Source organism: Balaenoptera borealis (genome assembly GCF_965194805.1).
Source record: "Balaenoptera borealis genome assembly, chromosome: 5".
Taxonomy (NCBI): Eukaryota; Metazoa; Chordata; class Mammalia; order Artiodactyla; family Balaenopteridae; genus Balaenoptera; species Balaenoptera borealis.
Genome location: NC_138862.1, coordinates 1447445 through 1460232, shown reverse-complemented (window position 1 = coordinate 1460232; position 12788 = coordinate 1447445). Strand labels below are relative to the sequence as shown.

The 12788-nt window shown below is 45.8% G+C and overlaps 1 protein-coding gene across 10 annotated transcripts in view; it reads left to right on the top strand.

Annotated features, from left to right (window-relative positions):
- ADARB1 (adenosine deaminase RNA specific B1) overlaps positions 1–12788 on the top strand; it is a 117029-nt gene that overhangs the window by 63607 nt on the left and 40634 nt on the right. For all 10 annotated transcript variants that reach the window (XR_014245131.1, XM_082393753.1, XM_082393748.1 and 7 more), the window contains one exon: positions 12007–12081. Coding sequence is in view for 9 of the 10 variants with exons in the window: in XM_082393753.1 (XP_082249879.1) it covers positions 12054–12081 (28 nt within the window). In the remaining variant the exon portion in view is untranslated. The remainder of the gene's footprint in view (positions 1–12006; positions 12082–12788) is intronic.

Sequence of the window (12788 nt, the reverse complement as noted above, 5' to 3'; positions counted from 1 at the left end):
TTCTGGAGATGTTGGGATTTTTTAGGCAGGACTCTGTTTGCTGGGGAGATGGTGTCGTCCCCCCTGCCGCCCCCGGAGTCATGTCCCTGCCCACTTTGAAGGGCTGAGGGCCCCTCCATCTGCGCTTTGAAGAGTGAGCCTGGGGTGGGGGAGGAGCCGCCCTCCCACGTGTCCACAAGGGCCGTCGCAGGCGCGCGGCTCGGATGGTTGGCTGAGCGCCCACCCCAGTGGCCGGGAGCTGGGACGGGGCCGGGCTGGCCAGGGCTGGCCCTGCTCATCGCGGGGACCCTGGCCATGGGGACTGTCCTCAGCATCCGCCGGTGTAAAAGGAGGCGCAAGAGACGCTCTGAGAGGAAAGGTAACCCCTTTGTCTTTCATCCTGAAGTGCAAATACCGGGCTTCCAACGCCTGCGGTGCGGCAACGTGTTCTGACCTGCCTGTGAGTTTATCTTGTTGATGCCGGTTACTTCTGCTTTCCCTCTAGAGTGCCTCTCTTTTCTTTTGTTGGCATTTCGTAGAGTTTTAGCTAGGGACTCACTTACAACGGTATATTTTAAAAACATGTCTCTAAACATGTCTAGGAATCACGTCAGCTTCAAGGTTTAAAGTATTTTTTAGGAAGACATTTATGAAATCTTTGAAGTGTGTAGCTTTGAGTCCCAGGAGATTTTCCCTCTAGAGACAGATGCTTTGTAATTTCTCCTTTGCTGCCACTCTTCCTTACTGACTGACTTTTCTAACGTCAAAACTACTCTTCATGCTGTGGTAAGACTGGCTGCCGCTGTTACAGTGTTTTCCTTTTAAAAACACGGAGAGCAAATTCCTTCCATTCAACACTCCAGATAATTTCAGTCTTTAATTCAACTTGATGTGTTAAGATCAATATTCTTTTCTTAACACCAGATTTAAAAGTTGCCTGTGACCATAAAAATCACAAACTACTGGCTTTGGGGTGAATTGTTGCTTTAAGAGGTGTTGAGCGTTTGCTGTCTCCACGTACTATGCGTTAACTAACAGAAAATGTCTGAGGTGCAGAGGTGCTTCTGCTGAGGCAATAGCCAGTTGTCTTCCGGGTGCCACCTCGTTACCCAGCAGCTGATAGGGCTGGAGCGGGGTCTTTCTCCAGCACCGCATCTTTGGGGTCTTCTGCGGCAGGAGACAGTCATCTCTCCAGGAAATAAAATGAGCCACAGTTCTTCAGTGTGGCTTCCCAAGAAGAGGAAGAAGAAATTCATTTTGGAGTCAGCAATCTGTGATAAGAGCATCTTGCTCACTGTAACACAGACGCTTGTACTAACGGAGCTCTGTGTCTAGGAGCGGCGGGGCCTTGTGATGTGTGACCTCTGCGGGCACCATGCCCACCGTGTGTGTCCAGGACAGAGGCACCGTCCCCAGGGCACGCGGGCGTAGCCTTCTCGGTGTCCCTGCTGCTCCCGACCTGCACCTGGTTACAGCGTCGGTGTGTTTGCTCTCCTCAGTCAGGCATGAAAGAGCAAGATGGCATTAAGACAAGCAGTAGGAAATTAAGACAAAGGCAAAAGCCAAAACTGCAAGAAATTTTCATCCACATACCCTAAATTTAGACTTGCCACTATTTTTTCTCCATGGCCCCTCATCCCTAAGCATATAAATTCGGGAAAATTTTGAGACGTGTAAGAACAATTCTGTCATCATTCTTTTGGAACTTATTGTAATTCACATGGTTTGTATTAGTGCCACTGTATACAAATTCTAAATGTCTTCACACATTCTAGAATCTTATTCTTCAGTAGGAAAACCATTCCCAAGTACTTTGCGGTTTCAGACCAACATCTTGAGAAATTGGGTGTTACAAGATGTAGCAATGCAGTGTATTAAATGAGTCGTGCTCACTGGACATTCCTGTGTGTGTAGATTCATTGTGAACACTGCTAAACAACATTAGGTATGTGTTAATACCTGTTCCTATTTATAACATGCCCTATATTTGAAACTTATAATAATGCCTTTAAAAATTATGAGTATTATTAGGACTGGCCATCCCATTTATACCAAATTGGGAAAGTTTTACAAGATGTGAAATGTAGTCTTTTAGTATTGTATAATTTTAAAGTGCTCCAAATCCTGTGTAAAGACTGGTATAACGTCTGCCTCTTCGAATTTAGTTATTTGTCAGTACAGTGTAGCAGCAGGTTCCTTGGTTTCAGTAGCAATGCGATTTCAGTGATTTTTCACTGCTCCTGTGGAAGGGTCACTCCCTTCCACAAGGCAGGGTATTGGCTGTTTACTCTGGATGAGAGGCACATGGCTTAGCTTAGTTGTCAAAAAATTATGGTTAGAAGAGGACAATGTGCAATTTAAATACTGACCAGGACCCCCCATACAGCAGACACTGCTGTCTTGGTAGGTGCTGCCCCCTGAGGCCCGAGGTGGGTCTGGAGCCCAGGTCACACTCCCGGGGACTGTTAGACCAGCCCTCCCCGGGCCCAACCAGTGCAGACGCTGTCGCCTTCTCTCCACTCACGGCAGTGGGAGGGGCGGGGTGGAGAACCCAGAGGGCTCCTTCACCCCCCGCCCCCCACCTTGTGAACGCCCGCCTGTATTCTGCGACGCAGGGCGTTCTCAGCGAGTACTTCGTCCTGAGGGTGGCAGCACCCTTGTCTGTGCCCCGTCGTTCTGCACACCCTGTGACGGCCACTGTCACCGTGCTTGTGCTGCAGTCCAGCTGGGCTCCCGCGTTTCCAGGATGGAGAAGTGAATGGGGGGTGGGGGCCTTTTATAGAAATGGAGGCCCAGACCTGCAGAGGTGAGCCACCTCTGATAGTGCTGGAGGACGGGGCATGGGCACTCTGTGCCATCGAGGAGATGCAGACAGTACCTGAGGGAGCAGGCAGCTGTCATGCCAGGCTTCTTCCCTGCTTCCACCGGGCTGAGAGACTGCCTCTTTGTGAGGGGCAGAGTGCTGTGGCAGCTGGAGGCTTAGGGAGGGAGGGCATTTGTCCACCCACCCATCCACCCACCTAGCCATTCACCCACCCACCCATTCATCTGTTCATCCACCCACCCACCCATCTACCCACCCATTCCTCCATCCATCCCCCTAGCCATTCACCCACCCACCCATTCATCTGTTCATCCACCCATCCATCCATTCATCCACCCATCTATTCATCCATTCATCCACTCACCCATTCACTCATTCATCCAATCCACCCACTCATCCACCCACCCACCCACCCGTTCATCCAATCCACCTACCCATCCATCCATCCATCCATCCATCCATCCATTCATGCAACAAGTAGCCATTAGAGCCTTCTGTGTGCCAGCACCAGGGATTTGGGCACCCATGGGACAGGTGTGGGTGACAGGATGGCAGTGGCAGAGGGATAGCTTCAGCTTTCAGGCCTGGAGTTCACTCTGGAATGGGCCACCTGAAGTACCATTCGGTGGGTGAGGAGGGGGATTTCTGTGATGCATTGCTGCTGTGCTGTGTATATCAGGAAGGAAGGGATCTTAGCCAGTCTCTGGCAAGAGTGGGAGACACTGTGTCTGCCAGGAGAGGGGTGCAAGTAAGGGAAGTTGCAGACCCCTGGTGGACAGCAGTTACGGATGGAAGGCCCAGGGCTCCCAGAATCTCTTGTGACAGATGTATGGGTACATTTCATTGCACTTGTACAGATGGGCTTCCCAGCACAAGTGGGGGCCGTGCTCCCTGGGAAGGAGCTCCTTCAGCTGGGGGTGTATTCCAGGGATGGGCAGAGTCACCCTGGTTTGACAGTTGAGATTCTAAAGCAAATGTGTGGAGTTAGATTTGTGGAATGTACTTGAAATACTATGGGAACTGGATCAAATCTTAACAGTGCCTATTCTTAATGTAATTATTAGTGTTCATATTGAAAATACAGCTCACAGTATTCTCTTTTCTCCCTTTCATTCCAGAAAATAAAGTGTAATTTTCAGATAAACGGGATTTTAAGTAGGCCGTGATGAACAGAGCAAGCATGGACAGTATTTCAAATGTGTTGTTACTCTTCATTCATCTCGAAGGACAGAGTGTGGTTATAAAAATAATGGAGTTTCTGTTTATTAATCTTCACCATAGTGTCCTACAGAGTAGTTTCACTGCTCTAAACAATGTCTGCGCCCCACCTGTGTATCCCTCCCCTCTTCCCACCCCATGGCAGCCACTGATCTTTTTACTGTCTCCATAGTTGTGCCTTTTCCAGAATGTCATATGGTTGGAATCATACAGTCCGTAGCCTTTTCAGATTGGTTTCTTTCACTTAGGAATATGCATTCAAGTTTCCTGCATATCTTTTCTTGACTTGATAGCTCATTTCTCTTTAGCTCTGAATACTGTTCCATTGTCTGGATGGGCCACAGTTTATTTGTTCACCTACTGAAGGATAACTTGGTTGCTTCCAGGTTTTGTCAACTGTGGATAAAGCTGCTATAAATATCCACATGCAGGCTTTTGTGTGGACATAAGTTTTCAGCTCCTTTAGGTAAATACCAAGGAAAGCGATTGCTGGATCCTGTGGTAAGAGTCTGTTTAGTTTTGTAAGAAACCACCAGACTGTCTTCCAAAGCAGCCACACCATTCTGCATTCACACCAGCAGTGAATGAGAGTTCCCGTTTCTCTGCAATCTTGCCAGCGTTTGCTGTTGTCTGTGTTCTAGATTTTCACCATTTTAATAGGTGTGTAGGGACATCTGATTGTTGTTTTAATTTTCATTTCCCTGATGACAGCTTTACTTATTTGCCATGTGTATGTCTTCTTTGGTGTGGTGTCTGTTCAGGTCTTTGGCCTATTTTTTAATCAGGTTGTTGTCTTCTCATTGTTGAGTTTTAAGAGTTCTTTGTATATTTTGGATAACAGTCCTTTATCAGCTATTTCTTTTGCAAAAATTTTCTCCCTGTCTGTGGCTTGTCTTCTTGTTCTCTTGACATTGTTTTTCATAGAACAGAAGTTTTTAATTTTAATGAAGTCCAACTTAGTGATTCTTTTTTTTCGTGGCTCATGCCTATGATGTTGTATCTAAACAGTCATTGCCAAACCCAAGGTCATCTAGGTTTTCTTCTATGTTATCTTCTAGGAGTTTTACATTTTACATTTAGGTCTGTGATCCATTTTGAGTTAATTTTTATGTAGTTCGTAAGATCTGTGTCTAGATTCATTTTTTTGCATGTGGATGACCAGTTGTTCCAGCACCATTTGTTGAAGAGACTATCTTTGCCCTACTGTATTGCCTTAGCTCCTTTGTCAAGGAACAATTGACAGTATTTATGTGGGTGTGCTTCTGGGCTCTCTATTCTGTTCCATCAATCTATTTGGCTCTTCTTTCACCAATACCACACTGTCCTGATTACCATAGCTTTATAGTAAGTCTTGAAGTCAGATACTGCCAGTCCTCCAAATTTGTTCTTCTCCTTCAATATTGTGTTGGCTACTCTGGGTCTTTGCCTCTTCATATAAACATTGGAATCAGTTAGTTGATTTCCACAAAATACCTTGCTGGGATTTTGATTGGGATTGCATTGAATCTGTAGATCGAGTTGGGAAGAGCCAAAGTCAGCATTATTGAGTCTTTCTATCCATGTATATGGATTTTCTCTCCATTTATTTAGTTCTCTGATTTCGTTCATCAGAGTTTTGCACTTTTCCTCATATAGATCTTGTACATATTTTGTTAAATTTATACCTAAGTATTTCATTTGGGGGGGTACTAATGTAAATGGTATTGTGTTTTTTATGTCAGATTCCAGTTCATTGCTTGCATGTAGGAAAGCAATTGACTTTTGTATATTTACCTTGTATTCTGCAACCTTTCTATACTTGCTTATTAGTTCCAAGAGTTCTTTTGTCGATTGCTATGGTTATTTTAATTATTCCATGTTGCATTTCACTAGAAAAAAACATGTGTTTTAAAAGTAATGCTTGAACCTTATTTGCTATGCACAGTCTGCTGTATCTAGTTCAATGTGTACAAAATCTCTAAAGGATAACTGAACATCTATTATTTGGATGGTTTCCTAGGAATGAAACTATTTCTTTGTAAAATATTATAAATTGAATGGTTTGAATATTTTAATGATATTAGTTTGTTTAGAAAGCAAAATATTGGAAGCAAAATACAGATCATGAATGCATTCTCTAAACATGCATGATTAAGTTGTTGAATTTCAGATTATTTTTCTTCAAATTATGTAAGAATTCTATACTTCAGTTATCTTTGTTAAATAAATAATAAAATCATCATTCAGTTTTTTGCTATAGCTGCGAAATTAGTCTAGCCTTTAGCAAGTTGCTTGATTTATAGTAGAGAATTAACATGAAGAATCTTCATTTTAACACTTCGCTCTTTAAAAATTTGTAGTGTATGGCTATTAAAACTGAAACCCTTAACAGTCATTAAGAATATGTAAAACTTTTCTCAAAGCCATCCTGTTCGGAGAGTAACATGGATAAAACCCAGTAATAATGGCTAGTAATTTTTGTCAAGTTACTGCTTGTCTTAAACATTTTTTAATCTATAAATTTTTAGTGAATTCCTAAAGATAGCATTTTTCACCAGCACAATAGAGAATTCATGTTCTGATGCATCCTGAATATTAATAAGTTATGTTCTGTGTATTTGATTCCGGAAAACCTTTTTGTCACCAAGGGAAGGGGAGGAATTTGTGCAGGCTGACGTTTCCACGGTGAAGATGAGGGTGCTGGCAGAAGCGGATAGGAATGTTGTATTTTACATATATATCTACACCTTGGCTTCCATCATGAACATCTACAGTGTATGAGGAATCACACAACAGATGACCATTTACCCACCACCCACTTAGAAAATAAAGCATTGCCTGTCGGATCATGTTATTGGAAGTCAGACGCGAACCCATGGGGAACCGAAACCGACACTGACCGAGTGGCCCTGGTGGGTCCAGCTTCCTCTTCCTCTGGGGCTTACCCCGTTTCCAGGCCCACGTGTTAGAAAGCGCATTGGTCAGTGGTGTGGGAAGCCGCTCTGTCCTGAGTCCGTCTCCCTGCTCCACAGTCCATGAGCCGCGGGCATGCTTTGGATGCTGGCGCCCCATCCTTTCCAGTCTGAGAGGACCAGCCCCACCTAACTGCTCCTTAGTTCAGAGTTTTCCTGACTATTCAAACCTGATTATTTTTCCACATAAGATCAGCTTTTCTAGTTCTATTTAAAAAAAGAAAATTTGAAATTATAACTGGAATCAAGTTAAACTTAAGTCCCAGGTCTTTCGATGCCAAGTTTAATGGTCTTTTCACGCCTCCCTGCCCGCCCCCCCCCGAGTTCCACTTACTTCTTAATGCTTAGGGGACCCTGAAAAATGAAGAAGGCATTTGAATACTGCTGTCAAGTAAAGCTTTTCTTTACCTGGCCATTCCTGGAATTTTGTTCCATATGGGATTTTGGATGGGGTTTTAATTCTTATGTGTTTGTAGTCCAGGCCATATGAGGTGCTTTTCAGAATGAAAGAAAAATGTTATGCAAAATGCTCTAAAGTGCTTGCATTTGCTATTTTGCTTTGTTTTATAACCTTCAGTACGAGAGTTGGCATTTGTAGAAGCTGAAAATATTGGCTTCTGCTCTGCAAGAGATTTCTGGCTTCCACTTTTAATTTACACGTACCCACCCACACTGTGCACAGCCTGATTATTTTCTACTGTGAGACATTTTCCCTGTCCTTTTTTAGAACTTTAATATGAAAGAGCAGGAAAACGAGGCACGTCCTACAAATGAGGTGAGCTCTGGCGGCGCAGGGTTCTCCTGTGCTCCGACTGCCGTCACCGTCGCGGCAGGCGTGGCCTCCTCGTCCGGGACCTCCAGGGAAGCCAGCCTCCCAGCGCACCGGCCACTATACTGTGTGCCTTCTGCCTGCTTTAAATTGACCTTCTTATTTTGAGAGAACGTACATTCACGTGTAGCTGTAAGAAACAATACAGGGAGGACGGTGTTCCCTTTACACAGCGCACTGTCACAGCCGGGGTGCCGACCTCAGGACAGTCAAGATCCGGAGCATCTGTCGCCCCCGCCCCCCCGTTGTGCTCTTATAGCCACACCCACGCCCTCCGCACCCGCAGCCACTACTCTGCTCTCCATTTCTACAGTTTTCTCGTTTCAAGAATGTTATACAGTTGACCCTTGAACAGCACAGGGGTTGGGGTGCCGACCCGAGGTGCAGTTGGAAACCTGTGTAACTGATAGTCGGCCCTCTGTATCCTCATCCTTGGACTCAGCCAACCTCAGGCCGTGCAGTGGGGTAGGTCGTGCTTAGTAAAAACAAATCTGTGTCTCAGTGACCCATGCAGTTCAAACCCGTGTTGCTCAAGGATCGCCTTTGTATAAACGGGCTGTAACGTATGTAACCTTTGGGATTGGCTTTTTCACTCAGCCTCATTCTCTGGAGGTTCATCCAGGTAATTGCGTGTGTCAATAGTTTGTTGCTTTTCATTGTCGCATGGTGCTGCGTGGTGCGGATGGTCCACAGTGTGTTCAGCCGGTCACCTGCTGAAGGGTACTGGCTTGTCTCCGGTTTGGGGCTGTTATGAATAAAGTTGCTATAAACATTCCTGTACACGTTTTTTATGTGAACGTAAGTCTTCATTTCTCTGGAATAAATGCCCACGTGTAGTTTTAAGAAACCACCAGACTGGTTCCCAGAGTGGCTGTACCATGTTACATCCCCACCAGCAGCGTGTGAGTGATCCAGTTTCTCCCCTTCCTCGCCGGCCCTTGGGTTGTCATTATTTTAGCCCTTCTCGTAGGTGTGTGGTGGAATCTCACGTGGTTTTAAGTCCCATTTCCCTCGTGCTAATGATGATGAACATCATTTCCCATGTGAACATCCATCGTGTGCGTTCTTCGGTGAAGTGTCTCTGTAATGGGAGCGTGTGTTTCATTGTTGAGAGCCTCTTGTGTATTTTGTGTGTTGGTGTGTGGTTTTCAGATACTTGCTCACAGTCTATAGCTTGTCTTTCCATCTTCTCAACAGGGTCTTTAGCAGAGCAAAAGTTTTTTAATTTCGATGGGCTCCAGTTCATCATTTTTTCCTTTTATGGATCGTGCTTTCAGTGGCTAATCTGCACACTCTTTGCCGAGTCCTAGATCCCACGGATGTTCTCCTGTGATTTTTGTAAACGTCTTGTAGTTTCATGCTTTACGTTTAATAAGCCCATGGTCCATTCCAGGTGAATGTGTGTGGGGGGTGGGGGGTGTGAGCTCTAGGTGCCCGGCTCTCCAGCACTGTCTGTTGACAAGGCTGTCCTTCCTTCTTTGTGTTGCTTGTGCACCTTTGTCAACAATGAGCGGGTGTTTTGTGGGGGCCTGTCTCTGGGTCCTCTGTTTTGTTCTGCGTGGTCTGCCTGTCTGTCTTGATGACTCAGACTGTATAGGCAGTGTTGAGATCAGTTACTGATTCCTCCCACTTCTTTTTTATGATGGCTGCTTTAAAATTTTCTCAGATAACGCTGATGTCTCTGGGTCGGCATCGATTGTCTTTTTCCATTCGGTTTGAGATCTTCCTGGCTCTCGTGATGAGTGATTTTTGATTGAAACCTGGACATACTGTGTTACAAGAACCTGAGTCTTACTTGGACCTCTGCTTCAGCTGGCTTTCTCTCCCAGCCCTCTGTTGGGGAGGGGAGACGCCGCCTCATCGCTGCCAGACGGGGGTGCACGCCCAGGTTCCCTGGCCTCCACTGGCACTGCTGGGTGGCGGCCTCCTGTGACACCCGCAGTGGGGAGGGGGCAGGCACCTGGGTACCGCCAGGGGGTTGGAAGTCCAGGCTCCCCGCCTGTTCTCCCTGACTCTGCATCACCGGGGGGGAGGGGGGAGGGTGTCGTCACAGCCCAGAGGGAATGAGACACGAGGCTCCCCGACCCCATGTCGTTGCTGGGTGGGAGGCTGGGGTCTGGCTGAATAGGGCGGTTCAGTCTGTCAGGTTCCTGTCCTGCTGGGAGGTCCTCTCCTGGTCCCTTGGCCAGAGAGACAGTTTTCGTTGGGTGTTTTGGTCTGTCCATTGGTGTTTCCAGGTTGCCGGCTTCTTCAGCTCCAAGCCTGGGATAATGATGCAAAAAGAAGACGTAAGGGACTCGCCGCCACACCGTCCCCGGGTCCCCTGCTGCTCTGCCGTCTCCCCTCCGCCCTCCCGAGCCTCCTCGTGCTTGCTGCGTCTGTGCCGTCCAGGGTTTTCAGTTGGGCTAAACGGGGGACGTGCCCTCCGTCGTCCCACCACACGAGCCCCTGTGCCTGCTTTGAGTCCAGCTCTCAGCCAGTGAGAACAGAGTGGTCTGGACAGCTTGTGTGGTTGCTTCCAGAACTGATAACTGAGTTTCTCAGCAGCGCTTTCGAAGGGCCTTTCTCACACAGCCCCTGTGCTTCCCACACGCTACCTGTCATAGCCTTCACGGTGTGTCCCACCGCCCTCTCCTCCAGGATCAGCTTAACCACCACACGCCCTGACCGTGGCCGAGAGGACCCTTGGAGCACCTGCATCTCACTGAGGGCATGGGCGGTCTGGCACTCGTGCCCATTCCAGACCTCAAGGAAATTACTTCCACTGAAACTATTCCTTGGTGGAAATATTAACACACACACCGATACAGAATTGTGTGGCGAGCCCGAGTGCCCGTCAGGCCGCACTGGCATCACCAGCCGTGGCCCCTCAGTTTCATCCGTATCTACCTTTTCCCACCACGTGGGATCATTTTATAATAATAAATCCCAGGTATCATTTCGTCTGTAAATATTTCAGTATATATCACTAAAAGACAAGCACTATTTCCACACCTAAAATGACTGAAAGTTATTCCTTAATACAATCAGCTATCCAGACAATATTTTTATTTAAATTTCTCAATTGCAGAGTCTGTCTGATTCATTTTAGGTTCTTGTAATATCCAGTACTGTGCTTTTCATATAATAAACTTTCAGAAATTTATGCTGAAGTAATTCATGAGTATAAAATGTTAATGCTTTAAAATCTATCTGGAACACTTTCTTGAATAAAGGAGTCTAAATAAAAACTCATTTAACTTTTAACTCATTTAACTGTATGTTTACCAGATATACAGTGAGAGTTAATGTCATTAACAAATGGTTGTCATGGAAACTATTTTACATATATGTTACATGAGAGAGATGTATAAGGTATAAACATGATTTAGCACATTTTGGTCACTATTTCCTTAAAAGCAATAAATTTGCCTCTTAACTGATTTATAATATAAATTTAATTTGTATAAAAAATGTGACTACAAAATTTGCAGATCTTTTTCCTCAATGGCAATTTGATGGGATTCTTTATTACAGATTATATGTTAGTACAGTCCTGCAAAGTATAGCCAAGGTATTTAGGAAGAGGAAACTCTTAAATTTGTTAATAATCATATAATTGGAATAATTGTTCTTTGAGGATTTCTTGTGGTTTCTCCTGACAACAGAATAATAAGTTATACATGGCTAAGAAATTAGATCAGATTCGAACAGTTATGTGCTTTTTAGTTCCGTCCGTGCGATGCTTCTCAGTCAAGGTGAAGGTTAGGAGTAGGGTGAACGCTGCAGCGTGTTCTTGCTCCACAGCTTTATTTTATAACCCAAACCAAAGTCCCCCCAGAACAGAGATCAAGTGGCAGATGGGCTGGAGTTCTGTTTGGGGTTTGTCTTGATGAGGTGTCTTTCTGAGATGTAAACGTGTCACCCTTCCCTTGGTTCGGAGCTCTCCATGGTCCTGACCCCTGGAATCCAGGCCGTCCTCCGCAGCGTGGCCCGAAATCTTCCTTGCCATGGTACCCGCCGCCTGCCCAACAGCAGAGTCCTGGCCAGGATCCTGGGTGGGGGGGGAACGCTGGAGGTCCTGGACCATGCTGAAGAGGCGGGAGCATCAGAATGTTCTGTCCAGAGGGCAGACCTAACCATCCTTGTTCTGCGACTTTTTCCACAGAGGAGACTTTACCTCATATGACTGGTACACTCAATGTCATTTTCTTGCTGTCTTTCAGACAGAAACAGTCTCCGCCAGTCAAGAAACCCTCAAAAGTATTTTGCCATGGATGTAGAAGATGAAGAAAACATGAGTAAGATCTAGGCCTATCACGTAGTATCAAGTGGCTAATTTTCTATGAAAATCTTAGTGTTGTAAATGTATTGAATGGGACCAACTTGGGGAAGGTGATTGTTTTCCTTTGATACAGACTGCTAACGGTGGCATGTGTTTAATTTTTATATAATCTCTACAGTAGGTATCGGTGTCTACTGTGGGCATTTCCTTACAGCTGTTTGTCTGGATTTTCATTCCTTGCTGTCGTCCTGGGGTCCTGATGTACACGCCTGGAAGGGGGAGGCCTGCCTCCAGGTGCACGTGTCATAAAGCCGCATGGCTTCGTGCTCTGTCACTGCGTGGTTCTCATGATCATGGTCCAATTTCCATCTGTGTAAATCTGAGATAACCTTTGAGATTGGTCATTTGAGGTGACAGTGTATAACATCTTCCCTTCAAATACGGTGGGTTGTCCGTGCGTTTTGAAGGAAGGGGACTCGCGTGAGTCTGTTGATCTTGTTTCCAAAGACTTTGATGGGCCTTCAGGCTGCCGTGGCCTGAAACCCCTTTCCACACTGCCCTCTGGGACGGAGGGGACGGAGGGGCAGAGAGCCTCAGCTTTCCCGCTCTCGACCTTGTTCATAGATGTTCATAGATGAAGAGTTCAGTGAATATACTTCTCTATTCTGTTTTGTCTTTAATCCCGGAGAGCAGAGCCTTTGCATAAGGTTAAATGCTCCCACA